The sequence below is a fragment of the Carettochelys insculpta genome, chromosome 22 (genome assembly GCF_033958435.1).
Source record: "Carettochelys insculpta isolate YL-2023 chromosome 22, ASM3395843v1, whole genome shotgun sequence".
Lineage (NCBI taxonomy): Eukaryota > Metazoa > Chordata > Testudines > Carettochelyidae > Carettochelys > Carettochelys insculpta.
Genome location: NC_134158.1, coordinates 12738606 through 12766563, shown reverse-complemented (window position 1 = coordinate 12766563; position 27958 = coordinate 12738606). Strand labels below are relative to the sequence as shown.

Sequence of the window (27958 nt, the reverse complement as noted above, 5' to 3'; positions counted from 1 at the left end):
CCAGAGTCCCATGGGCTGAGAGGGGAAGGGCAATGGGGTGATGCAGCCGCCTGCGGCAGCGAGAGCCACAGCCGTCTCAGAGGCAGGGGGACAGGGTGGGCCAGCTGGCTCGCTATTGTCCTTGGCTGCCATGGGACTGGAGTGGCGACATATCAGAAGGGTGGCTGGCACACACTGACCCACTGGCCTCCAGCTGGGGGGCTGCTCAGCCAGTGCTGATGTGGCCAGAGCTCTGAGCTGCAGCTCACGGTGCCCCGCCACGGCCCCTGACGTGCCCAGCACACAGACAGAAAGAGGGCGCCTTGCGCCCGGCTCAGCTCTCCTTCCACCCATGCGTGGGTCCACGCTCCCCATCTCCCGAGGATGGAGACTCACCCCTGCAGCCCGTCCTGCTTCGGAGCAGCTGCTTGGGGCTCCAGCAGCGAGGCAGGCTGGGAACCCTGCCACCAAAGAGAGGTGTGAAACAAGCGAATCGCAGCCCTTCCCGGGGACGGTGGAGACCGGCGCTGAGACACTACTGGAGTTTTATGACTAGGGAAGCCCTTTCTCTGAGCCTGGCCTTAAGCTCGGACCAACTCCTGGGCCAAGGGAGGCGCCTGAGGAAAGCTGGCGACCGGCCACTAGGCCTGGAGTGCTCGCAGCTCTGTGCCACTCTTGCAAGTGAAGTTGCAGTTCTTGGCTCTGTGCTTGTGGCTAGTTCTGGCAGAGCACAGCGGCAGGCGGCGCAATCCGCTGCCAGGGAAAGCCGAGCACACCCCAGTCCACCCCCCAGGAAGGCAGTGGGTGTGCTGCCCCAAAGGTAACCTAGTCAGGTGAGCAGCCACCCCATGGCACCCCAGGGAGCAGTGGCTCCCAAATGGGGCTCCCTGCCTGCACTGCTGTAATTGGCTTAAGACCGGCAGGGCGGTGGGAAGGATCCACCCGTTACACCAGCCGAATCGAGTTCTGTTACTTCAGTGGCGGCAGCGCAGGGAGCCGCAGAGAGCCCCTCACCTGCCCCCCTACCTGAGCGACCACCCCCTCCAGTGGGAACAGCTCGGCACACCTCCTCGCCAGCCTTCCTTTGGGCACATGTGATGGAGTGGGAGGGTGCATGTGTGAGACTCAGGCTGGATGTGAGAGACAAGCAGAGCAGCTCCCAGCGGCTAAGGATGACCCTGGGGCTATAACCCAGGCTGGCAGGTAACACCTCTGCCCTGAACAAAGGGGAGGGCAGAGCCGAGCTGGTTTTGAATCGGGGGCAGCGATTAGAGGCTGGAGGGAAGAGGGAGCTGGAAGAAGCCAGCCGGGCGAGGGGGGAAGCTACACCCCAGAGGGGCACCCCTCGGGCTCCTCTCCCCAGGACGGGTTGGAATGACTGAGTCTGACTGCTGTACTGACGCTTCTATGAGAAACTGGGCATCTGTTGCCTAATAAACCTCCTAGAGTCACTCCTGCCAGCAGATGGGGTGCAGTGCATGGGGACCCCTGAACCCCAACACAGCACACATAGCCGCCCGGCAAAGGACTGGCTGGGACCCGAGGGGGACAAAGCCTGGGGATGGAGTGGGGCGGGATTGGGGGCCAAGGGGGATAGAGCCTGGGGATGGGAGGCGGGATTGGGGGCTGAAGGGGACAGAGCCTGGCGATGGAGGGGGGCGGGACTGGGGGCCAAGGGGGACAGAGCCTGGGGATGGTGGGGCGGGATTGGGGCCGAAGGGGACAGAACCTGGGGATACAAGGGGGCGGGATTGGGGCCGAGGGGGACAGAGCCTGGGGATGGAGGGGTGGGATTAGGGGCCGAGGGGGACAGAGCCTGGGGATGGGGTTCCACAAACGTCTTTTGCCTTTAAACCGTTCTGTGGGCAATGGACTCGGGAGAGACAGCTCTGGAGAGACCTGGCTGGGGCCATCTCACCCTTAGTCTTCACACCACATTTGGCAGCCTCCACGTTGGGAGCAGTTTGCAAGTACGTCTCTGCTATGAACTCAGGGTGGGCGGCCTAGAGCAAGTTCCTGGCGAGGCCGAGCCCAGAAGGACACTAACGCCTGGATGGAAGCTTGGGAAGGGTCACTCGCCAAGGGTGAGGCTCTCAGCATGAGTTGGGGACGGCTTTAGGGCCCGGCTAGAGCAGGAACCTGGCAGGCCCAGGCCAGGTCAAACCCAGAAATAAGAGCCGAGTTCCAAAAGGAGGGAGTTGTCCTGGTGACGCCAGCGGTGGGAGTCCCAGGCCATAGCAGGTACCACGTGGGAGACCAGCGCCAGGCTTCGTAACACTGGCACCCAACCCCACCCCAGCAGCCCTCCCCAGCGCAGCCCTGAGGCAGCCGCAGGAGTCAGGCACTGCCCGGCTGATTAGCACAGAGGTTTCTGCAGGTACGGCAGAGCTGCACAGGCCCAATCCACTCGAAGATGGAAAACCTCAGAGGGAGCCTTGGTGCGCACCCGCAGACACGCACACGACCAGTGGGGCTCTGCTCAGCCGCTGGGCAGCTGCCCCATCGCTCCACTCCCAGGTTCACAGCCCAGCCAGAACCATGACACACACGGCTGCTCTCAGCCTGAGGCCAAGACACGTACCTGCTCCAGCCCTGGCCCGTGCGGCTGGGGGCTCAGGGGGGGTTGTGTGGAGGCCACTGGACTCTGGTGCACCCCAGGCTCCGCCGCTAACAGGACGTAGGCTGGCTGCTCAGGGATCTGCACGGCTGGCAGCTGCGCCCCACAGGCTGGGTCCGAGGCTGGCGGCAGCTGCTCTGGCCTGGGTGCTGGGGCCTGCAGCAAGGAAGGGCCTGTGGCCAGGGGTGGCTGCGGCTGTGACAGGAGGAACGAGCCGGCTGGCAGCGCTAGCTGCTGCCCTTCATTGATCCCTTGTGCCAGAGGCTGCCCCAAGCTGCTGCCATCCTGCTCTGCACCAGTCTCCTGGCTCAGCGCCCTGCAGGCTGGTGGCTCGGGAGACGGCAGGAAGGCTGGTGGATCCCCCGTCCACTGGCTGAGAAAGGCCCCCGGGTAGAGGGGCTGAACTGGGTACCCCAGCAGCTCCGGGTAGGCTGGCTGGGCAGGATATGGGGGCTGCTCGACGTACGCAGCCTGCAGCGGGTAAGCCACCTGCTCCAAGGCAGGGACAGAACTCGCGCCTTCCAGCTGCTGGTCAGGCCCCTGCATGAGCAACCCCTGCAGCTGCTCTGGGGGGCCTGTGTGCAGCACGAACTGCTGCAGGGGTACCGTCTGCTGAGGCATTTGCTGCGGCTCCTGCATGGCTGCACCTTGCTGCACAGCTGGAAACTGCTGCACTAGTGCCATTTGCTGGGGGACTTGCTGTGTGACTGGAACCTGCTGCATCAATGCACCTTGCTGCAGCTGCTGTACCGTGGGAACCTGCTGCACAGCTGCATCTTGCTGCGGCTGCTGCACGGCTGGGACCTGCTGCAGGGGTGCGGTTTGTGGGGGCATTTGCTGCATGGCTGGGACCTGCTGCAGGGGTGCGGTTTGTGGGGACATTTGCTGCACGGCTGGGACCTGCTGCAGGGGTGCGGTTTGCTGGGCCATTTGCTGCATGGCTGGAACCTGCTGCAGGGGCACAGTTTGCGGGGGCAGTTGCTGCACGGCTGGGACCTGCTGCAGGGGTGCAGTTTGCGGGGGCATTTGCTGCAGGGCTGGGACCTGCTGCAAGGGTGCAGTTTGCTGGGCCATTTGCTGCACAGCTGGAACCTGCTGCACGGCTGGAACCTGCTGCAGGGGTGCGGTTTGTGGGGGCATTTGCTGCAGGGGTGCGGTTTGTGGGGGCATTTGCTGCACGGCTGGAACTTGCTGCAGGGGTGTGGTTTGTGGGGGCATTTGCTGCACGGCTGGAACCTGCTGCAGGGGTGCGGTTTGTGGGGGCATTTGCTGCACGGCTGGAACTTGCTGCAGGGGTGCGGTCTGTGGGGGCATTTGCTGCACAGCTGGAACTTGCTGCAGGGGTGTGGTTTGTGGGGGCATTTGCTGCACAGCTGGAACTTGCTGCAGGGGTGCGGTTTGTGGGGGCATTTGCTGCACAGCTGGAACTTGCTGCAGGGGTGCGGTTTGTGGGGGCATTTGCTGCACAGCTGGAACCTGCTGCAGGGGTGCAGTTTGTGGGGGCATTTGCTGCACGGCTGGAACCTGCTGCGGGGGTGCGGTTTGTGGGGGCATTTGCTGCACGGCTGGAACTTGCTGCAGGGGTGCGGTTTGTGGGGGCATTTGCTGCACGGCTGGAACCTGCTGCGGGGGTGCGGTTTGTGGGGGCATTTGCTGCACAGCTGGAACCTGCTGTGGGACTGCGGTTTGCAGGGACATTTGCTGCACAGCTGGAACCTGCTGCAGGGGTGTGGTCTGCAGAGGAAGTTGCTGAAAGGGAACCTGCGGGGGCTGCTGCATGTGCGCCCCTGTCTGCACAGCCATGGCCACAGGCAGAAGCTGGGCCATCCCCTGCACATTGCCGGCAAACTGGGCCTGCGGTGCTGGGCTGTAGTCGAGGCTCAGGAAGCCAGAAGCTGAGTCCACCTCGGCTGCTGTCTGACTGCCAGTCCTGGCGACGGGGTCGGGCTGTGTGCTGGTCGCTGACACGGCCTGAGGGGACGCAGCTGTCAGGGTGGGCAGCACCACCATACCCAATGGCTCCAGCATCTGATTCTCCATCCCATAGGGCAGCTGCGGCTTGTAGTGCTGGGGACAAAGAGAATATGGGGGCTCCTGGGGAGGACAAGCAAACTAAGCACAGCACAGCCTCCATCACCCACACCGACCAGCTGGGCTCTGCTCACAGATGCTCCAATGCATTCTGGGAAAACCAATGGAGTGAACCCCTGCAGCCCTAGGAGAGGAGCATCTCCTGCACCAATGCATTCTGGGGTGAGACCCAGAGACAACCTGCTGCAGAGCGCTGGAAGCCATGCAGGGAGCAAAGCACTCTGGGAACCCTAATGCATTCTGGGAACAATACAGGCTACATCAAGGGAGGCAGGGGGAACCCTTCTGCTAGATGCTCTCTGGTTCGATAGCTTTTGTAAATGAAAGATGCTAACAGCTCGAGCCCCCACCCAGGGCAAATAAACGTCTGCGCTGGGCAACCACACCCGCATGGTGCACTGCCCCCAGCAAGGGTTCATTTGTCAAGCATCTCAGCTCCCTGCTGGTCACAGGGCTCCCCTTGCACTCATCCTCCCATGCCTGGCTGGCTCTATCCCCGCACACCAGCTGCAGGTGGTCTGCCCCAGTGTCCCGGTGGCTCTGACACTGGCTAAGGAGGCTGGGGCTGGAGTTTGCTGCCCACAAAAATACCCAGTGGTAGAGGACAGAAAATACCGATTCGGGAAACCCCAACTTTCTGCGTGTGGGTGGGGGTGTGTCTCGGATCCAGCTGGGTCTGTCAGGCCAGGGAGAGCCCCACCCTGGGAGGAACTGCAGCCTGTGGTTAGGAGTCACTTAGCATGAGAGCGCCCAGGTCCCTGGACCAGGACGGACCAGCCCCTGGAGCTCTGCAGTGAGCACCACCGCGATCATCTGCCTGACCTGGTTTGCTACGGCCCCTACCCTGACCTGGCACAGTCAGCTGATCCGCTCTGGTCCGGGCGCCGACTAGCCACTTTGACGCCAGCGCCTGCCCTGTTGGGCCAAGGCCTCCGCACTCGAACCCCCTCCCCAGCATTTCTCTCCCCCGCCTGCCCCTCAGGCGCCAGCCAAGCCCTGAACAGCCCCGTGGCCGTACCATTACGTGAGGGAATGGCAGGGTGCGCCAGGCAAGGCCGGGGGCTGGGCAGCGGGCGGCGGAGCCAAGTTCTGGGTGGATGGTGGGGGGGGGGGAAGCTGCAGAGGGCCCAGGCTCTGCTGCTGCACCTGCTTCATTAGCGAGGGGCACGAGTTGTGATGGAGTGGGGGATACCTGTGTGTGTGTGTGTGTGGGGCTCACAGAGGGTGTGGGGCTCCTGCTGAGGGTAACCTTGATGACCAGGTAACACCTTTGTACTGCAGACAAAGGAGGAGGTGGAGCCTGAGGGGTTTGAATTGGAACTGGGAGTTAGGAGGCAGTTAGTCTGGGCTGGGAGAGAGAGACCAAGGAGGGGGCCAGGCCCCGGCTCTGGGGGCCCCTCGGGGCCTCCTCTCCCCAACATGGATTGGACTGGCTGTCTCTGCCTGCTGTACTGACTCCTCTGAACGATGCTGTGTCCTGTCGGCTAATAAACCCGCTGTTTTCCTGCTGAGTGAGAGACTCTCCTGCCTGCAGACAGGGTGCAGAGCTTGGGGGACCCCAGAACCCCATCACACGAGTGAAGAAGCAGGTTAATGACAAAGCAGCTCGAGCCCCGCCCTCGGACGAGCTGTCCCCCCCAGCAGGGTTCTACCACTGGACCCCCTCTTTGGGCTGCACTACACACTGCCAGCGCCTAGCTGGGCTCTGCTGATTTGGGTGGGGATGGAAGTCCGGCAGAGACACCCTGGGACAGCCTGACACCCTGCCCTGCCCTGCCCCCTTCACACCAAGCCCACCCTCCTGACCCCTGCCGTGGGGGTCAGAGCCCCAGTCCCAGAGAACAGCCGAGGAGATGCCCCTGCTGGAGCTCCAGACGCAGGCCAGGCGATTCACTCTGGCTCAGCTGCTGTTCTGGGGCAGCCAGGCCTGGCTCAGATGCTCTGGGGACAGGAAGGGAACTCTCCAGCAGGGCTTTGGGGACGTGGGCCAGGCCAGGTGCTGCTAACACCTCGCTCTCTCCTGTTCTGTGCCATGCGAGTCCCTCGAGGGCCAAAACCCCTTGGGCAGGTAAGTGCCAGGCTGAGGACAGGCCCGTGGCGACGGACGCCTAGCTGCACCACACAGGTGTGTCCGAGGAGACGTCTTACCCCAGCAACCTGTGGGTAGTGTCCCATCAGTGGCTGCGACATGTAGAGGTGTCCCTGAAGCACTCCATCCACCGGCGGTAGGGGAGAGGGGTGCTGGGAGCCGCTCACCACCTGCTCCGCGTAGGCCAGACTCTGCTGTCTGGGGGCGTCCAAGAGAATCACCGACCCAGCACTGTTCTCCAACAGGCTCTCAGCTGTACGGGGGGCAGGGAAACCTGGGCAGTCATGCACAGGACTGGGCAGGGGGCTGGGCGAGGGGCCAGCGGGGACCCAAGAACCTCCAGGTCTCACGCTAGACCCCCAACCCCCTCACCAATGACACACGCTCCTGTCTAGCGCAGCCCACAGCGCCTTCTGGAGGGGAAACGTGTCACACAGATGGGCGGGGTAGTGTGCGCTATCCATTAGGCAGCACTGCCAACAGCGGTACACTTAGGACTGCTAGAGCGGCTCAGTGAGGTCAGACTGACAGGCCATTACCATCAGTCTGCAGGAACGGGGAGATGCCCCACTGCCCCAGTCCCAGCTCCCTGGAACACCCCCCTGCCACCCTGGGAGCAGGTGGGCTGCAGCAATGGGGGGCAAGGCACAGCAAGGGGACCCTCCTCGGGAGGTGGGAAGAGACCCTGACACCCCCTTTCAGCACATTATCACTGCTGGCGTGGCAGTGGCCAGGCTGGGACCTCGCCCCGCCTGGCCCGACCGAGCGGCCAAAGGGCCTGACACCCTCCCCCCGCAGCCCGCCAGGCCAGGCCAGGCCACCTCCAAGATTAACTCTGCCCACGTGGGAACTTCCCGCCCCTTGAAGTGCGTCTGCTTCACCTAATGCTGCCGCAGCAAAGCAGAAAAAGAATTCCTCCCACAACTCTGCTGCCGCCTCCCAGGGAGGAGGGGTTGTGCCGCTGACAGCGACAGTGGGCCAGGCACGGCCGGGGATGGCTCCTGTATCCGCAGCATTTCCTCTCAGAGATCTGCCTCTGCAGGAGCCAGGACCCCCGCCCGCACATCACGCACCCAGGAAGGAAGAGCAGTGCTGCAGCAGCTGCTGCCGGACATGCTGGTCCACCTCCGTCTCCTCCCACTCGGCGCCCCCGGGCTGGGCCGCACCGCTCAGCGAGACGCCCTGGCCCCCCCGGCCCTGGGCCTCCCTCTGGTCTTCCAGGCACGTGGCTTGCCGTCGCCGCTCGCGAGTCTTCTTGATCAGGGCCACGCGATCCCGGATGGACTTGCCCACCGCTTTGGAGTCGCTTTCATGGAAGAATCCCGACTTCACCTGCAGAAAGGGGAGCGAGCTGGCAAGAGGAGAAACGGCACCGGCTCCAGAGGTACCCGGGGGAAGGGGGCTGGAAGAAGAGGGTCGGTGCTGGCTCCATGGACAGCCTGTGGGAAAAGGAGGGACAGGGCCGGCTCCGCAGCCGCCACAGGGGGAGGGGGCCGGCTCCACGTCCAGATACATCCTTGTTTTAACTCTTCTCATTGGACGTTTTAAATAGCATGTGGAGTCATTGACGTATGGCTGTATTCAGCCCTGGTCCAAGACACCTGGCGCTGGGCTGCAGAACCCTCCCTAGACCTGGGGAAGGGAAAGAAAAACCTCCCTGTCCCCTTTGGTTTTGGATGGATTGCCCTGGGGAGTGAATGAGGTGTGAATGGGATGGTGGGAGACCAGCACCCCCAGGTACTGGCAAGGGTTGGAGAAGGTAGATCCAAGCCCAGTGAGAGGAACAATGGAACCCGTGAAGTGGGCCCATTGGGAGAAGACTGGACACCTGGAGGCCTTGGGAGTCACCAGCAAGTGCCGCCTTTGGAAGCACCACCCAGGAGAAGGTGCTCAATGCATATTCATAAGATTAAAACAAAAAAGCCGTCCAGAAGCACTTTAAAGACTAACAAAATAATGCATCAGGTGATGAGCTTTCGTGGGACAGACCCACTTTTTCAGACCAGACCAGACTCAATATTTAAGGCACAGAGAACCAAAAATAGTAATCAAGGTTGACAAATCAGAAAAAATATGACCAAGGTGAGCAAATCAGAGAGCAGAGGGGCAGAAGGCGGGTGGAGTCAAGAATTAGATAAAGCAAAGTATGTAGAAGAGCCCCTATAATGAGCTAGAAAATTGTCATCCCGGTTCAAACTACGTGTTAGTGTGTCCAATTTGACTATAAAAGAGTTCAGCAGCCTCTCTTTCCAAATGGCTGCTAAAGTTCCTTTTCAGTAAAACATGGACTTTCAGGTGATTAACAGAGTGTTTTACTGAGGAGGAATTTTCACAGACATTTGGAAAGAGAGGCTGCTGAACTCTCTTGTATATTCAAATTGGACACATTAATACATTGGGATGACTATTTTCTAGCTCATTATAGGGGCTCTTTTACATACTTTGCTTTATCTAATTCTTGACTCCCCCACCCACCCACCTTCTGCCCCTCTGCTCTCTGATTCGCTCACACTTTTCTGATTTGTCAACCTTGATTACGATTTTTGGTTCTCTGTGCCTTAAATATTGAGTCTGGTCTGGTCTGAAGAAGTGGGTCTGTCCCACGAAAGCTCATCGCCTAATGCATTACTTTGTTAGTCTTTAAAGTGCTACTGGACGGCTTTTTTGTTTTGATAGTATATAGACCAGCACGACTATCTCTCTGTTACTATTCATGAGTTTGCTCTCCCAGATTATGCAGATGCATGAGCCAGCTAACCAGTGCAACCTGCGCGCGAGAGAGGATGCTATCAGTGACGGCATCTTGCACCCCTGCCCCAGCTAACGCACCTGGCCAGTGCAGCTCGGGGAGCAACCATTGGCACCAGCAGCGAGAGCGAGAGCACGCGCGTGCGTGTGTGTGTGTAATAGATCATGTGCAGATTGCTATATGTGTATTACCAACAAATGCAGCGTTTTGCCTTTTCCCCTGAAAAGATCCCTGGCAGGATTTTCCAGTGCACCACATGGCTACCCCAAAGAGGAAAGAGCAGGGACAGGGCCGGCTCTGTGGCCGCCCTGGCGGGGGAAAAGGAGGGACGGGGCCAGCTCCTGGGCTGCCCCGGGGGGACGGGGGGAGGAGGGACAGGGCCGGATTTGTGGCCGCCCCGGCGGGGGAAAAGGAGGGACGGGGCCAGCTCCTTGGCTGTCCCGGGGGGGACGGGGGGAGGAGGGACAGGGCCGGCTCTGGGGATACCCTGGGAACGTCTCCGTTGCCTGGTGTTGTTAGATCCTGAAGTGAGCAGATGGTCGCTACAAGCCCTGCTCCACGTGAGCACCAAGCAGCTCCAGCTCGGTGACAGGAGTGGGCGATTGTGGCTCCGCGGCGCACTGGCGGGTTTCACGCTGGTATCTAAAGATGGGAGTATTGGGCCTGTGCTCATCCTTCGAACATGTGCGGCTGGGGGCACCCTTGGGAGAGGGGCACTTCACTGGCAATGCACCTCAGGCGGTGACAGGCCACGCGGGGCGGGCTGTGCTGTGCTGTGCTGGGAACGGTCACACCAGCACGCAAAAAGGCCTGAATCCCACCTGGATGGAGGCTGCTCACATGCCAACCCCGCACTGTGGGATTCCTGCCATGCGGGCCAGGGATAGAGAGGGCCCGAGAGGTTCCGCCTCTTCTCTTCACTCCAGCTCACCAGCTCAGAAGCATCTTTGCTATGAATTGAGCCCAAGGCCTGGCCCCTCCCGACACAGGGTGCACTCCAGAGCCTCGCAAGGGAGCAGCCTACCCTGTCTGCCATTCGCCTGCCCCTGGAACTTTGCGCTGATGTGAACAACTTGCTTCAAATTTACTCTCAGACTTTTTCTTTCCTCCCTTCTTTTGCTGACGCTTTAGTGGAGGGGGAGGCCCAGCTGCGTAAGACCTGCAGTGTAAATGGGCCTGGAATGCTGCTGGCTCTTTGGGACGGGAAGAACGGGTCAGCTTCAGCGTGCACGGTTCCCAGACCCTCTCCCATGTGAGGAGGGGATGGGCTGTGGCACTGGGGAAGCCGGCGTGTGCAAGGGGGGCGCCTGTGCGAATTCTTGCCAGCCAGTGTGGTGCCAGAGGTGGCCAGTATGACAGCCCCATCTCTAAGCATTCCCCGATTTGAACCCCTCAGCTGCGCCCCAGAAATCTGCTGTGTGACGCCTGGGGAATGAGGAGTGGGCGTCGCTGGGGAAACATCCCAGCAGGCCCCACACAGACTAGGCCAAGATTGGGTCTCCCCATCCTGCTAGGCCCCCCCAGACCCTAACTCAGACAGGAACCCTGTTGCTCCAAGCGCTGCCCAGGCACCCCAACTCCCCCAGCTAAAACCAGTGCCCCCATTGTGCTGGGCACTGGGCTGACCCCGACCGAGACAGGGCCCCTTTGCACCAGGGGTGCACAGACTCCAGGGACCCCGAAGGGCCAGAGGGGGAAAGGAGGTGCAGCAGAGGCCCAGGGAACCATCATCTGGGGGGCGCATGGGATGCACTCACCATCTCACACGCCACCTCCTCGGGGACGTCCACCTCCAGATTGAAACTGAACTCAATGGCTTCGTTGTCCTTGTGCTTCCCCTTCAGCTTCTTAGGGTCCTCCACCCAGAGCCGCAGGGCCAGGGAGGGGGTCAGCCCGTCGTCGTCCTCCGCCAGCTCCACCCGCAGCCCCGTGTCCTCCGTGAAGAAGGCGTGGTTCAGCAGGTCCCTGATGGACAGCCTGGGGGCAAGATGGGCGAGGTGGGGGCCCAAGGCCAACAGCATCCACACAGCAACCACAGAACCCTTTCCCTTCTGACCTCCCGCTCAGCGACCGCCACACCCTCCCGCGGTCCTCGGACACGCGAATTCCCACCTCCCCCTCAGCGACTGCCGCACCCTCCCGCAGTCCTCGGGCACGCGAATTCCCACCTCCCGCTCAGCAACCGCCGCACCCTCCCGCGGTCCTCGGGCACGCGAATTCAGACCTCCCCCTCAGCGACCGCCACACCCTCGGGCACGCGAATTCCCACCTCCCCCTCAGCGACCGCCGCACCCTCCCGCAGTCCTCGGGCACATGAATTCCCACCTCCCTCCCCCTCAGCGACCGTCGTACCCTCCCACTGTCCTTGGGTACGCGAATTCGGACCTCCCACGGTCCTCAGGCACATGAATTTCCACCTCCCGCGGCCCTTGGGCATATGGTTTCTGACTTCCCTGGGACTGCAGGCGACAGACATCACCGGTGTGCCCTGCCCCTGCCCCAGTACCCGGGTAAGCATGTGGCCACATTGTCGTCTGGCGGCTCACGTGCTTTTCTGAACTGAAGCCAGAGCACTGGAGCAACCTGCCTCCGGGTCCCACAGCAAATCAGCAGCAGATCCGGGGAGAGAACCCAGATTTCCTGGCTGCCAACTCTCCCACCCCACTGACTAGAACCCAAGGATCCCGACTCCCAGCTCCCTACACACTGTCCCCCTGAGACGCCACTCTGCCCACCCAGAGCCAAAGCCAGGCACCCCGAGCTCCACGAACACTCTCCCCTGCGTTGCAACTACTACGCCCCCACTCAGGTGCAGGGAATAGAACCCAGCTGTCCGAATGGATCTCTGCACAGCTCCAGCAGCAGAGCTGGGAGAAGGGACTTGAGGCCACAGCCAGCCCTGCCCCGAGGTATCTCTGAGCCTGTGCCACATGGAGGACGCACCTTTCCGTTTTGTTCTGCCGGATGCAGCCCTCAATGATCTCCTTCACCTCTGGGTCGCTCACCTTGCTGAAGCTGGCAGGTTTAATGCCCTGGAAGGGAAGGGAATTGGTACAGGAGCCCAGCAGCCCCTGCAGGCAAGCCAGGAGCTAGGCTCTTCTGAGCCACGGTGCTGCACACGGCCCATCCAGGATCTGACGTCCTGAGACATGTCAGGGAGCTGCCCCCACCCCTCTGGTTTGAACTGCAGTGAGTCTCCCGGCTCCATTTAAAAGTGCCAGTCTGGGGGAACCCCCCACAGCCCTGGTATGAATTACAAATGGGCATCAGCCAGGGGAGAACTTGGCCCAGTCTTCCAGGCCAGAAGACCCCGTGAGACCTGCGATGGGGTGAGGGGAGCCCAGGCTCTGCCCCCGGCCGCAGGCAGGAGCGACTCTCACCCGGCAGGAGAGCAGCGGGTTCATTAGCCGACAGGACACAGCATCATACAGAGGGGTCAGTGCAGCCGGCAGAGACAGCCAGTCCCATCCATGTGGGGAGAGGAGGCCCCGAGGGGCCCCCAGAGCCAGGGTCTGGCCCCCTCCTTTGTCTCTCTCCCTCCCAGCCCAGACTCGCTGCTTCCCATTCCCAGTGCCAATTCAAACCCCCCAGGCTCCACCTCTCCCATTGTCTGCAGCCTGGATGTGTCACCTGGGTGCCACAGTTACCCTCAGCAGGAGCCCCCCACCCCCTGTGAGACCCACCCACATGTACCCCCCCCCAGTCAGGCCAGAGCAACCCCTTCTGTTGGTTCCCTTGTCCCACTGTGAAACTTCCAGCCTCACGTTAAAGTGCTGAGCAGAGCATCGGAGCTGCATGTAATGTGGAACTGGGGCTGGATCCAGGCTAGACCTTTCACTCGCCCTTCCACCCACCATTACGCCGGACTCTGCTGGGAAGTAACTGGGTCTGTCTGTCTCTCCTGCGTGGGACGGGTGCAACACACAGAGCTTCCGAATGCACTGAAAGACCCGGCAGCTTCCACACCCCAGTTCCAAAAAAGCCTCACCTTAAAAATCTTCCCAACAGAGTCACTCGTCCACCTCCGTAGGCAGAGGGGAGGAGCTGCAAGAGTTGGACAGACAGGGATTGGGGCCCTATCCTGCCAGGCGCTGCCCAGACCACTGACCAAGATCATGGCCCTCGCAGCCCAGCCCCTCCAGAGACTGGTCTCCTCGCCACAGCCAGCTAGGAGCAAATGCCAACAGGGATCGGGCCCTTCACACCAGGCATTGCACAGGCACCTGCCAGACCCATTTCACTTGGTGCTGCACGGACCCCCCCAGGCACCGTGTGCGCACACAGCCCAGTGAAGACCAGAGCACTCCACCTCCCACACTCTCCCAGTGACACACAACCTGGGGAGCTCTGCTGGAGAGGACAGTGCTCAGCCGCTGCGGAGCCGAGCCTCGTGATGGGGCAGATCTGGAAGCACGTCCCACGCTGCGCCCGCGTGCAAGGCAGGACACGCACTGCTCAGCTGGTGCCTTCCAGCCTACATCTGGCCTGCGATTTGCACCGCAAGGCTGGCGCTACGTACTGGGCCTACCGAGAACCCACCGCGGCGAGCGAGGAGGGTAGAGGGACACCTACGCTGGTGACTTTGCGGTAGATCTGGGCGGCGTTCTGGCACTCGGAGTAGGGGTACTCAGAGGTGGCCATTTCCAGCATGCACATCCCGAAGGCATACACGTCCACCGACTCGTCATAGTGCTCTTCGTACATCTCCGGGGCCATGAACTCCGGGGTGCCTGCAGAGGGACATGCATCCCCAGGGTCTCTGATCTGGAAACCACCGTGCGCATCCCACACGTCAAACCCCTCCCGGCCAGGCCTCTTCCCAACTTCCCGCAAACACCCCTCCCCACTGCCTCCCTCAGCAGGAGCGAAATAACAGCAGGTGAGAACGCTGCATCCCCCTCCCCTCCCCACGCTGTTGGCCATGCCCACGTGGCCGGCAGGAAGCAGGGCCTCAGCACTTGGAGCTAGTGAGTGCCACAGCTGCTGCAAGGCCAAGACAAGGCCAAGGCCAAGGCCCAGCCCAGGCAGTGCGGGCTGCAAGGACACGGGCTTGGTGCTGGATATGCCAGTGACAGCTGGGTGGGGAAGACCACCCCGAAAGGCGGCAGGTGGGACACACCACAGGGTTTGCTGCGGCGGAACGCCAACGTGCTCTTCTCACACGGCTCATGGCCGCCGTACAGCTCTAGGGACTCGCTGCCAGCCCATTGGAAAGGTGGTCAGTGTGGTTATCCCCCTCTTAGATGGGAAACCGAGGCAGGGAGCAGGGAACTGACCCCTCCCACCCCTCAGCCTGTGCCACAGCACCCGGGCCAGCAGCTCCACGCACCGATGACACTCTTGGCGAAGGACGTGCGCATCAAGGTGGCCAGGCCCAGGTCACCAATCTTCACCGAGCCTGTGGGTCCAGTGATGAAGATGTTGTCGCATTTCAAGTCCCGGTGGATGATGGGCGGCGTGCGGGTGTGCAGGAACTGCAGGCCTTTCAGGATCTGGCGGCACCAGCTCCTCAGGACCTTTGGCTTCATGACTTTGAACCGCTTTAGGTAGCTGGCAGAGAGAGGAGGCAGGAGCGCTCAGGAAGCAAGAGAGGCTTGGCCAGCACAGCCCAGCCAGACCAGGCGAGCAGGCCCCCTTCCGCTGGCAAACACGGCCTGCTCCCAAACTAGCCAGCCCACAGGAGCCACGGCCTGCCCTGCGCTGGGTCCTGCACACGCTCACCTGCCAGCCTCTGCAGCCATCTCCGCCTTGCCCACCCCAAGACCCCCGCCCGCCCCAGCACGGGCTGGGCAGATGGGAATAACCCTGGGTACCCGAGTCTGACGCCCTGCGAGCAGGCCATGGCTCACTCATCTGCGCTGGGTGGCACGAAAGGCATCAACTAATGCCTCTGGAACGCCGACACTGAAGAGCATGTCCACGCCATGCAATGAAGCCAACCTACACCACACTGGCGCCCAGCTGCCACGGTGATCACACCACTTGTGCACGTCGACATGTGGCTCTGCGTGCATGGCTCACCAGGAGCGCTCGGGTCGGGGGGATGGCTTCCGAATGCAACGCAGCACCCATGCTGAGAGCAATCCGCCTACCCTACGCCACCTGCACAGGTACACCAGCCGGAGGGGGACTGTGGACCCGAGCTGAGCTAGGTCAGGGCAGGCTGCCTCACCTCGCCCCAGCTCGACTGTGCGGTCCAGGCTGGACCGCCAGCAGGGAGTGTGACGACCAGAGTGAAACCAGACTGGCAGGAGATGAAGTTCAGAGCTGGTAAGCAATGCGCACTGGAGAACTAATCCCAGCCCCACACAAACACGTAGGGGTCCGGCTCGGCTCTGGCTGCCTGCAGAGGAGGCCTCAGAGTGGCCGTGGACGTCCCACTCAGTGAGTACCAGGCTATTTGGAGCTCTTTAGGAAAGGGAGAGAGAACAAGCCAGAGGCTATTGGCGGCGGGCACCATGCGGCCTACCAGGTTTAAGGCACCACTCTGGAATTTTTGTCACAGCCGCCTGTGGAAGTGGAGGGGCACTTTGAAACCCAGCCCTGCTGTGGGATTCATGCCCTTCCATGTCATTCCGTGCCCCCCACCGCCCTTCTGGAGGACACGACTGGCCCGAGTTGCATTCTGTCCCCACGCCGCCCTCCCAGAACCGGAAAGCTGCAACTCAGCTGCCTGCAGTGTTCCAGCTCTGGGAGAAGGAGCAGGGAGAGGGCGGGAGTCAGGCCAATCACAGCTCCTCCAAAAGCGCTGGGAGGGAGGGGGAGAGGCAGGGCCATGCGAGCCCTGATGTGTGTGGGGCGGGGGACAGATGGGAGGGCCACGGGTGTGGACCATGGGCTGTTGCAGCCCCCTGAGGTGAACCCACTCCCCCTTCACAGCTGCCCATTGCTGATATGCGCCCACGGTGCAGCCATGCCCAGAACCCCCTTCATGGGTCTGGCCACCCCACTTCACAGGTGGCCAGTTACGGCTGGAAAGGGTTGGGAGCATGGCACCGCAGCCGGCTGGGGGGGCGGCACAGCACCGAGCGCTGGCGGGGGGGCTCCGACAGAGGGCATAAGAGCAGAGCGTGGCGGCAGCAGCGCCACTGACCCCTGCGCTGCTCACAAGAGGGGGCAGCCATGTCCAAACGCCGCCCATCTGCCTCCAGCGCAGTTGGGCGGGAAGACGGCCCAGACAGACTTACGTCTTTAAGGTGCCCGAGGTCATCAGCTCCGTGACCAGCACGATGCACTTCTTCCCCTTCAGCGTGGACTCCCAGGAGTCGTAAAAGCGGACGATGTTTGGGTGCTGCAGGCCCTTCAGCATCTCGGCCTCCTCCTTAAATCGCTGCTGTTCCGCTTTGGTCAGCTTCCTGTCCTGGGAGAGGGAGAGCACGTGGGGCAGGAGCAAGGAGACAGGCTCACACTGCTCCAACAGGCACTGCTGGAGCGTTATGTCGCTGTCATAGGGTGGCTGCACCTTGGCACAGAGCCTCAAAGGGCTCCAGGGTTGTAACGCCCAGGAGTAACGCCAGGGCCTGGGTCTAGCTCAGCGACCTGAGAGGAGGTTACGGGGAGACCTGGTTGGGTGAGGAGCACATCATTTCTAAGGGGCAAAGGTCTAACACAAGCAAATCAAGACCCCTCATTCTAATGGTTCCAAACGGGGCTTCACAGGAGCCTGCTGTGTGCTGTAGCCGCCTCGGCCAGCCCTGCCTACCGCATAGGGGGGAGCTGGGCTTGGGGGAACCACCAACAGAGCCCTGACACAGCCCATTTCCTGGACAGCTGGGTACTCAGGTTGGGGTCAGGCTACGAGCGTCCGTGCCAGGTCAGGAGGGCAGCACCCCTCAGGCTCATGTCTAGTCGGCTCACCTTCTCCCACCCGAGGCTCAGGGTTGGGGAGCCAACCCTCTGGGTGGGCCGGGGTGGCATGGCTGAGTCAGGCCTCTCCCTTTCATTTCCAGCCATTCTCAATTCTTTCAGACCTCAACACTGCAGGTTCCTCTAGCCCCAAGGACTGGCAGAAAACCTCAGGTGTGGGAGGTGCCTCCCCTAAACGTAAACCCCTGTTTCAGGCCAGAGCAGACCACGGTGGCCAGAGCCCCATGTCCTACAAAACAGGGGGCCAAGAATGGTCCTGAATGCATCCCCCAAAGACTGGGGGCACTGAGCCCGTCCCAGAGCCTCATTACAACTCACGCCAAGGCTGCTGGTCCATTCGGCTCCTCGCCGCTGGAGCTGGGTTAGACCGTCTTCTGCCGGATCCCAGAGGCTCTCCTCAGCACGATCCCGTGCCCGCAGGTGCTTGGAGCAGGGGCTCCGCTGACCCGAAGCCCATGAGTCTCCCACACTAGACACCATTTCTAACCCCTCAGTCATCCACGCAGCATTTCTCGACCCCCCTCCAGCTGCTCAACATCTCTCTTGAGCAGCTGACACTAGAACTGGGCCTGAGGTCCCAACAGCCGCTTCCCCAGCGATGGGAACAGACAGCAGGCAGCTAAGGCCTGGAGAAAAACAAGTGACTGGTGGGAGAGGCCTGGATTCCTGACTCCCAGCACAAGGCTGCCCTTTCCTCCACTTCCCCTGCCCAGGTTTCTGCCACCTTTGCCCTGTTTTGGTGCGATGGTTTCGGTGCCATTTCAGCCAAAGGGATAACTGGCTTGACAACTTTCTGGGACTCACCAGGAAGTTGTTAAATGCCAGCGTTGGACTCTGTAGCCCAGCTCCAGCCCGGCCCCCAGCACCTCTTAGCCCTTCCGAAGCCAAAAGCCAAACCGGTGGTCCAGCGCCCACCAGCTCTGCTAAGACGGGGAATGTGAACAGAGGGAGGGTCACTGAGAGAAAGAGGAAGATGTTTACAACTTAGCTACGCACAGGATTGAGTTCCACTCCTCAAGGACCAATATCACTTTCGCAATTGCCAAAAAGAGGGGTTTGGCCACTACCGCCTGATGCTCTACGTCCCTGGGGGGCCTGCAGGGTGGGAGGCAAAGCTGGCAGGCAAGGGAGGCGGCCCCAGAGTCAGAAGCAGCTGAAGCGCAGTGGGGAGAGGAGCGGCGCATCTGGGTCTGGGACTGGGACATCCGCACAGGATCGCCTGCAGGACTAACCATGCCTCGGGGAGCCTCCTCAATGCAGAGTCTCCATGTCAGGATACAACTCGGGCACACCCCAGCGGTTTCAAGGCTCCTCAGGCCAGAAGGTGGCCCCCTCCCTGACCTCCTGGGGGACGGAGCCCAAAATTGCCCTGACTTCATTCCTGGCAGGGGCAGAGCTTTCAGTAAAACAGCCCAGCTTGATGGCCCATCCACCCCACGCCTCTGGTGAAGCGGGTCTTTGCCCACAAAAGCTCATGCTCCAACATATGTTAGTCTCCAAGGTGCCCCAGGACTTCCTGTTGGTTTTGAAGATACAGACTAACTCAGCTCCCCCTCTGATACTTTCATCCACCCAGGGCTTCTCCTCTGCCTCCCTGTTAACAGGAGTCCAGCACGTTCCAACAGCAAACACCCCAATGGTCCCAGTGGCTGGCAGGCTTTGCAAATGGTCACAGAGCAGCCCTTGGCATGAAGACAGCCAGCTGGTGACCCCCTTGTGCTTACTGCCAACAAAGAACGGCCGCAACCCCAGGTGACCTCCTGGGGGTGTTCCCAGAGGGCGACAGGGAACACAGAGAGCTGGGACACAGTGAGCTTTATCCCTGTCAATCCACTGACTGTTTTCATGACCCTACTCAGGAAAGCGCCAGATTAAGTATTTGGGGGTCCTATGTCCTGTGGAAATTGGGAAGCCCACCTGGACAGCAAAGCTCTTCTGCCCCACACCTACTCCACCCACAAACTCTCAAGCACCACTCACCCCAACCACCTTCCACCTGCCCCCTAACCCCAAGAGCCCTGACGTATCCGCTCTCACCGACACAAACCGGCAGACTGGGCCAGAAGAAATCTGAGGAGGTTCACAAGGACAAGCGCAGAGCTCTGCACGGATGGAAGAACCCCAGGCACTGCTATAGGCTGGGACCCACTGGCTTGACAACAGCTCTGCGGAAGAGCACCCGGGCATTACAGTGGATGAGAAGTGGATGTAAGTCAGCAGTGCCCCGGTAGCCAAGAAGGCTGATGGCACACGATAGGGGCACTGCCAGCAGCCAGAGGGAAGTGATTGTTCCCCTCTGTTCAGCACTGGTGAGGCACATCTGGGGCACTGCATCCGGTTCTGGCCCCCACTACAGACAGGGAGTGGACAAACTGGAGTGAGTCCAGAGGAGGGCGATGAAAGTGAGCAGGGGGCTGGAGCACATGATTTATGGGAGGGGCAATGGGGGGCACACGGAGCTCTTGGCGTTGGAGGAAACTGGAAAGCAGGGGTGTTGCAGAGACAGGGATGGGAGGCTGACAGCCAGAGCAGTTTATGGGGCAAACAAGGGCTGTCACTGTGCACAATGAGCTCAAGTGACAGAAGGCCCAAAGTGTGTGACCCACCCGGCCACTGTTCATCATTACTGCTACGTATTAAGTGTATTACGGTAGCACCACCCAGGCTTCCCTCAAAGGCCAGGACTCCTCTGCGCCAGGCCCTGTACAACACAGGGCAAAAAATGTCTCTGCCCCACACAGCTCCCCATTCAAACGAAAACAGCTGCAGACAGACACTGTTCCAGTCCCAGGCACAGTGAGGGGCAGCTGTCTGCCCCCCTCGGGGGGGTGGGAAGGATGCTGAGCCTGGGTCAGAAGAGCCAAAAGCAGAACAGAACTAGCCACAGGGACTGTCCCACACATCTCCAGCATCTGCCTGCCCTAAGACCTGCAGTGCAAAGAGGCAAGCAGGGAAGAGACCTTGAGAGGGCCCACGTGACTCCGTGCCATCCCTCCTCGGGACTGGTCCAACCCATCCTTAAATACTCCAATGACAGGGATCAAAAGGGTAACAAGTGCCAAAACCAAAGGGTGATTGGCTGCCTGGGTCTGCGTCTTTCTGGTCCACAATGCCAACCTTTTCCCTGTGCGAAACTTCCTTCATTCCCAAATAAAAGTGGAGAGCCCCACGTCACCATGTGCATCCAGGCAGTGGAGCTTTAAAGACTAGAAATGGGGGCAAAGCAGCAGGCAGATCCGTCAGCTGAGCACAACACCCATTTCACGGCCCTCAGGGCTGTCTTCGCTGCCACAAGACGAAGCAGGTCAGAACTCTTCCCAACTGCTGGAGGCTCTCTACTCACTCCCACCTTCCTTTACCAGCTGTCCCAGGGCATAGCCCTCGGCCCTCTCAGAGCTTCCCTTTCGCCCACCCCCCACAGGCAACTCCCCTCTCCGGGGCCCCTGAGCCCCAGAAGAGGTAGACGACAGTCTAGAACACCTGAGCTTGTCTCAGCACTGGGGGCGGAGCGATTCCCTGGTTCTGCATCCGTCCCTACTAAGGACAAGAGCCCAGCAGTCGACTGATGTTTCATTTGCAAAAAGCAACATGAGCGGAGATGGTTAAGAACCATCATAAAAACAACTAAAGGGCTTTGTGACGGGACGGCTGCCCCGCACGGGTCCATAAGGGTTAAAGCAGCCCTGGGTGGAGGCTTGGGCTGGGATCCAATCGGAAGAGGGCTAGAGACAACCAAGCAGGGCCTGGCTAGGCCCTTTGAGAAGGGCTTCTGGAGGGATGTTCACACACTCTTGTTCCAGCTGAGGAGCAGCAAGGGCCTGGCTGCCTAGGAAGCTAGAGACAGCACCTGAGCCAGAGCAGGGCTGGGGAGCTCTGGCCAGGCAAACCCCCAGGCTCAGGCCTGGCTTTCAAGGCCTGAGGGGTACTAGGGCTGCACGGAGGCAGCCAGGGAGGAAGAGGCAGCAGGTCCACCCCCCTTCCAATGAGGAGGGGCCATTTCAGATTGCAGCTTGCCCTGGGAGGCAGAGGCTAAATGAGGACTGGCAGTGGGTCTCTGAAGTGGACAGGGCTGGGGTTCCCTGGGTGGGGAGGACCCCAGAATGTGGGGTCATGAGGGAAGGGGCACCGTGGCCAGGAGAAACATGGGGCAGACAAGACACTAACAGGTCACCGAGGGTGAGACACTGGCCAACAGGGGGCACTCCAGGGCTGGTGGCGCTAACTCCCAGATGCACCAGCAGGAGGCGCTGTGGCAGCGAGTCACGGAACCTGGTACCCACTCTTACAGCTTCACCCATTCCAAGGCCAAAGGAACGGCTGTGACAGGCGACTGCGACCCCAAACCAAACGACACGGCACTCTGCCCCTGCAGAGCTCAGAGCGTCCCGCAGTCGGGACTTGTCACGACACTGAGAGGCAGGCCCATGCCAGACAGATCAGGAAACTGGAGCCTGGGTAGTCTGAGTGACAAGACCTCCTAGAGGTGCAGAGATCCCACGGCCAGAAGGCGCTGTGGTGTCTCGTCCGACCCGCAGCTGAACACAGCCCAGAGAACTTGCCCGCTGCAGCAACTCCTCGGGCGCAGCTTTCAGAGAAGCCTCCCATTCCCAGCTCAATTTGAAAATCTGCAGCCCATGCCCGGAACACACCAGCGCATGGGGAACTGTCCCTGGGGACCACACCCTGACAGAGCCTCCTGCCACAGGTCTCTCAGCCCAGGCCTCCACCCTGCTGTTGCATTGTCACGGGACTCCAGGCGCTGGAGACTGACGTGAAAATGCACCGCCTGCCGTGCAGAACCAGAGCTGCTGTACTAACCTGCAGCTCACACCAGGCCACCTCCACCCAAGTCTCCATGTCGAGCCCTTTGAAGACGGTTTTAAAGGCGCCTCGGCCCAACTCGATGTCGAACTTAAGGAAGCGGCCACTGGGTGAGGTGGCAACAGCTTTCATCTCCGCCTCCTCTTCAATCTCCTTCTTGGTCTTCTCCCTGGTGGCCTCTGAAGTCGCCTTGGAGCCCAGCTCACTCCTGGCCTCCTGCCCCAGCAGGCTGGAAGAGAGCTGGTCCAGTTGGTGCCCGCCTGCGGCCACTGGCTCCCGCTCATCCGTGGGAGGCACTTCGGCAGCTCTGTCCTCCTCCGTGATCTCCACGCTCTTGCGGAAGAACCGCTTCCGTTCCGTGGCACCCCCAGAGGCTGGGGCACCAGCCGGCTCCACGATCAAAGCGGCCTCGGCAATCGGGAACCCGCCCCCCCGAGACACTCCATCGGGTTTCTCCGGCTCGTCCGCACCGGCCAGCTCTCCTGAGTCTGTAGCCATGGGTCCTTGTCGCCTGCGTCCTCCCTCCTCACGCCCAGCACACTGTGAGTGGCGCCGATGTTACTAGGACTTACTTCCGCTCAGCGCATCCCCATAGCAACCTGAAAGGAGACAGGAGGGGGCAAGAAGAGGATTGTTTCAGAAGGTGAATCACGAAGCAGCCACCAGAAGTGTCTAATCTCTGGGGCTCCCCTTTCCCCCAAATCCCACACCCCCATCAGCCAAGCCCAGGTGGCAAAGGAACAAACCAGGGCATCCCCGCTGGTCCTCCTCTTTTCAACTCGCTGCTTACTAGTCATTATTTAGGACTCCCCTGAAAACAAGCCAGACAAAGGCTTTTCCTGTGCTGTACAGAGCACCCCCCACCCCCAACAGAGACCACAGCCCCCCCCACTCCCTCACATCCTGCCAGACACCATACAGAGCTATCCAACCAATGCCATACCGCCCCCTGGGGCACACAACAAGCCCTGACAGCAAAAGATGGCCCAGAAGATCAAAGAGTTGGAAGGGGAAACTGAGGCATGCATGCAGCAGGCAGTACGCTCTGTGCATCAGCAGCAGAGTCAGGCAGAGAAACGGCTGGTTCCGCAGAGCTGAAGGAACATCTCTCCCCTCCAGATTTGCTACGATGCCTTGGCTCAGACACGCTGGCTGAGTAGCTGGGAAGTTCTGTCTTGAGCACACGATGGAGCCTTAATTAATCGTGTCTAACCGAGCCTGGCGAAACCTGGGGTTTCAGCCAATGTAAAAGTGCCGCAACTGCAGTACGCAAGGGCCAGGCTGCGGTTGTGGACGTTTGAATTTTTAAAGATCTCCCATGCACACATAAATATCCCTGCTCAATGAAAGTGCATTTAATCATTAGAACGCCGGAGCAAGGAAACATTAAGTAGAGAGATGAATTAATGGACTCCACGGATACGGCTGCCATGGCGAGCTACCTCCTGGCCTGCTGAGCGTTGCATTACATTACTGCACCACCCTGTTCAGAGTACCTGGCGCAGTTCTGAGGTCAGACTTTTTCAAAGGGTCCCAGAACAGGGGATAGAACCCACAAGTCTTGGTTCCCACCCCCGACACACGCTCAAACTTCCTCTAACCACTAGATCCCTCTCCTCTCCCAGAGTCAGGGAGAAAACCCAAGAGCCCTTGTTCCCAGAGGTAACAGAATGGAGTTCTCTGGCCTGAGAGAACTCATCGGACTAGAGAATCTAATGGCTCCTCATGGTCTTCAAACCCAACACTCCACTTAGCTGGCACCTGGCCTGACTGCCGTCACTTGCACTCTGGAGCCAAGGCATGAAACGAGGGGATTTTGCAGCTATGATTCACTTCTGAAATTTCTCAGGCACTGTTCAAGGGCAGGGCCCACGCTGCCTCCTGATCTGGCCAGCGGCTGGCAGCTGGAGACTACCCTTAGGAAGGGGTGTTGGTTTCAGCACAGGATGCACGATGCACCGACCACTGACCTAGCAGCATGGCATGGACCCGGCCTGGACACAGCCTGCAGTCCCTTGCTGTCAACGAGCAGGGCACAGCTACCCCCGATGCACCAGCACTTCCAACTCCTCTCTGGGCGCGGGGTGACATTAAGAAAGAGGAAGCCTGGGACAGACCTGCAAGAGCTGGTTTGACTGTGGGAAAGTGACCCCATGGGACACTTCAAACTACTCAGATGGCAAAGTTTCACCACACGTTCATACAGCCTCCAGGACCCGACAGGGGTTACAGCAGCTCTTATTCATGCTACTCTACAGCCCAGCCAGAATTTGTTATTGCTCCTTAGGCCAGGGGTCAGCAACCTCCAGCACCAATGCCAAAAGCGGCAAGTGAGCCGATTTGCATCGGCACACGAGGCGGGAGCTCAGCCCCATCCCTCCAAAGCCATGCTGCCTGTGGAGTAACAAGACATCAGCCAATACTGCTGACTCCCACTTACACGGTAAATAGCTTAGTTACTAACGACACTGTTCTGAGTTGGACTGCTCCTGATTATTAAACTATCACCAGCTCTCAGACTGTACACAGAGGTCAAAAGGTCACATTTTGGCACTGCACCACCAAAAGGTTGCTGACCCCTGCCTCAGAACGGCTCTGACTAGGCTGGACACTCACAGGACCCTGGCTAGGTTCCCAGCCGCACCACCTCCTTGTGGCGAGGCGTTCCAGTCATTCACCAGCTGAAGACATCTTTAGCCACCTCCCGTTTCACGCAATGTCTCCTCTGGTGTCAGGAAACGGGCGGAGCAGAAGCTTTGTGCCTGCCTTCCATCTCCCAGTCCTTATTTCATACCTTTTCCCCATGCCCCTTCTTCGTAGGCAGCAAGCCTGGCAGGAAAAAGGGTCACCCTCTAGTCGGATCTCCGGCACAACACACCCCAGAACGTCCCAGGAGTAATTCACACCTGAACTACAGCAGCTCTTTCAGGAAAACATCCCATCTGATTTTCATACTGACCCCCGAAACTTGGGAAACTAGCCACTGGGACAATTACCCTCCCTGGGAAAAACCCACGTCGCACCCACTAGCCAGCCCGCAACCCACAGAGCCGGTCTGAATTCAATGAGGCAGAATTTCCAGAACCCCCAACTTTCTTCTCCTTTGCTGGACTTCCCCACACCACTACAGACCGACAAGGAGGAAATGCGATCAAGGGAACAGCAGCACCATGGAATGACATGAAAGGGCATGAATCCCACAGCAGGGCTGGATTTCAAAGTGCCCCACCGCCTCCACAGACAGCTGTGACAAAAATTCCAGAGTGGTGCCTTTAAACCTACATGTACTTATTGCCCATAGTAACGCGGCCCAGCTGAGATCAGCATCCCCCTTGGCCAGAGGCCATACGAACACAGATGATCATAAATTCCTCAGAGCAGGTCACAGGTATACCGCTATGGCCACAATGGAGAGACCGGCCTCTGTAAATCGTTCGATGTCTCAAGCCCCCCCACCACCCGCCTCTCCACCTGGGGGGACAGGTTTCTGGCACTGAGCCTATCAGTGCCAAGCCCACAGGTCCTCCAGCTTCTGGCTCCAACTCCAGATCCCCTCATCTAGGCATCCGAGGAGCACATGCGGCCCCAGCGCCACACGGGGGACTCACGCACTGTGGATTTCCCACCACAACCTAAAGTCTTTTTTATGCTAAGTAAAACTAGCAAGGAGAGAGTCCCTGCCTTGTCACACTTCCAATCTACCTAGACAAGACAGAGAGTAGATGGGTGGGGCTGAAATCCACAGAGGGAGGGCCTGCCGTTGTTCCCCCATAGCGATCACGTTTTAAATTCACCCCCTACCCTCACCCAAAGCAACCTTCTAGGGCACATACAAACCTACCTGAGCCAGGAGGGGGTATGAGTGAACCTCCACCTCACCCCCTTCAACTACCTCACAAGTTCATCCTTCCTCCCTTAGCTCGAGCCACACACAGAGCGGGGACCAAAAATAAACACTCCTGGGACACTGCCTGGCTAAGGGAGGAGGAGATCTACCACACCACACAGAGACGGGGAGGCACAAACCACACAAGTCAACCCCCTCTGGCTATAAAGAGCCAAGATCTGCTAATGATGGGAGACATGGATGAGCCAGAGAGTTTAGAGCCCCAATGCACCCTTACCACCCTTTACCCCAAGCTGAGGGAGAGCTAAGCTTGGCAACATTCAATCTGAATTTTGAAGGCTATCACTGATGTTTATTGCAGGCACTTCCCTCCTTTATTTTCATCCAAATTTTCAGCATTGGGCAAATGTATGGGTGTTAAGCATTTCCCCCTATATTCGTCTATTTAAATGTCCATGGCTGCTGGAAATTAATGGGGGGCCGACAATAACTATTCAGTGACTATAGATTCCAAAAGTTGAAGCCTGATAGCCAAGAGAAGGCAAACTGCCAGCAATCAGAGGTGGCAAAAGCACCCAAAAAGTTACCTGAGTAGAAGTGCAGCTGCTTTCACTTAATTGTACTCAAGTACGCATAAAGATGTGCCACATGTGCTTTTACTTAAGTAGTTTTCCTGCGGGACACTTGTGACTTATACCAAAGCACGTTCCCCACCTCTCCTGAAAAAAAGCAGCAGTACTTTTACTCAAGTAACTTGTTGGGTACTTTTTCCACCTCTGCTGCAGCCCACATCCAAACACATGAAGCGAACAGCCTTACACAGAAGTTCTCAAGCTCTTTTGCCTACCTGTGTCTTTCGATTACCACTTTCCTGGATGTGTGTGGGGACAGCAAAAATCAACATTTACAACCATTTACAGATTTAATCTAGAGACAGCACAAATCAGATCAGGGTGTTTGTGCTAGGGGAGAAGCAGTGATCTATTGGGTAGGGGACAGGACCAGGACCACTGCACCCACTAGGCCAGCGATGGACCCCATGCGTCCAGTAGGTGCTCTATTATAGGCACAGACTTCAAGCTGGGAACTGGGACTACAGGCCCTGATGAACGGACAGGGGACTCTTCCCTGGGAAGCAGGGACTCTGAAAAAGACTTGGGGGTCATGGTGGAGAATCAGCAGCACATGAACTCTCAACAGGATGCTGGGGCCAAAGGGGCTAATGTGATCACCAGATTTATTCACCAGGGAATCTCAAGTAGGGGCAAGGAGGTTCTCTGACCTCCCGGTTTGGCTCTGGTGTGACTCCTGTGTCTAGTTCTGGAAGCTGCAGTTCACAGGAAGGAGGCCCACAAGCTGGTGACCATTCAGAGAAGAGCCAAGAGGGAGACTCCAGGAACCAAATCTATACAGCTGGCCCAGGAGAAGGGGAAAGGTTGACCCAGTCACAGTCTAAAGACCCCCCAGGGGAATGGACAGGAAATAACAGGTTCGTGGATCCAGCACGCTGCAATAGCTGAGAATCAAAGACTGGAGATACCACATAAGAGAGGTGACGTAACCATTGGACCAGGCCACCAAGGCCCACAATGCAGGCGCCATCATGGTCAATTTTCAAATTGAGAGGAGAGGCTTTCCTAAACGATCTGCTCTATAGCCAACAGGAATCACTGCAGTGGAGGGAAGTCGCTAGAGGATCACAATGGTCCGTTCCAGGATTAGAACCCATACTGCTGTGCTTGTCCTTAGGAAAGGGGCAGCAAAAATAACCATGAGACCCAGGAACACACTAGAGAAGTTACGCTCAAGCATAACCCTGCCTTCTCCCCCTCAGAACCTGCACACAGCCCGTTCCCCGTTCACAGGCAAGGCCCAGCACCTCAAAAGACCACCTGGAGC

At 59.4% G+C, this 27958-nt stretch overlaps 1 protein-coding gene across 5 annotated transcripts in view; it reads right to left on the bottom strand.

The window, feature by feature from the left end:
- Nucleotides 1-27958, bottom strand: part of WNK3 (WNK lysine deficient protein kinase 3) — a 69972-nt gene that overhangs the window by 15188 nt on the left and 26826 nt on the right. For all 5 annotated transcript variants that reach the window (XM_075017387.1, XM_075017391.1, XM_075017389.1 and 2 more), the window contains 10 exons: nt 22210-22811; nt 16713-16885; nt 14855-15075; nt 14098-14255; nt 12469-12557; nt 11283-11502; nt 7850-8108; nt 6836-7029; nt 2561-4663; nt 376-440 (listed from right to left, as the gene is read on the bottom strand). In XM_075017387.1, coding sequence (XP_074873488.1) covers nt 376-440; nt 2561-4663; nt 6836-7029; nt 7850-8108; nt 11283-11502; nt 12469-12557; nt 14098-14255; nt 14855-15075; nt 16713-16885; nt 22210-22710 — 3983 coding nt within the window. In that variant the 5' untranslated portion in view covers nt 22711-22811. The remainder of the gene's footprint in view (nt 1-375; nt 441-2560; nt 4664-6835; nt 7030-7849; nt 8109-11282; nt 11503-12468; nt 12558-14097; nt 14256-14854; nt 15076-16712; nt 16886-22209; nt 22812-27958) is intronic.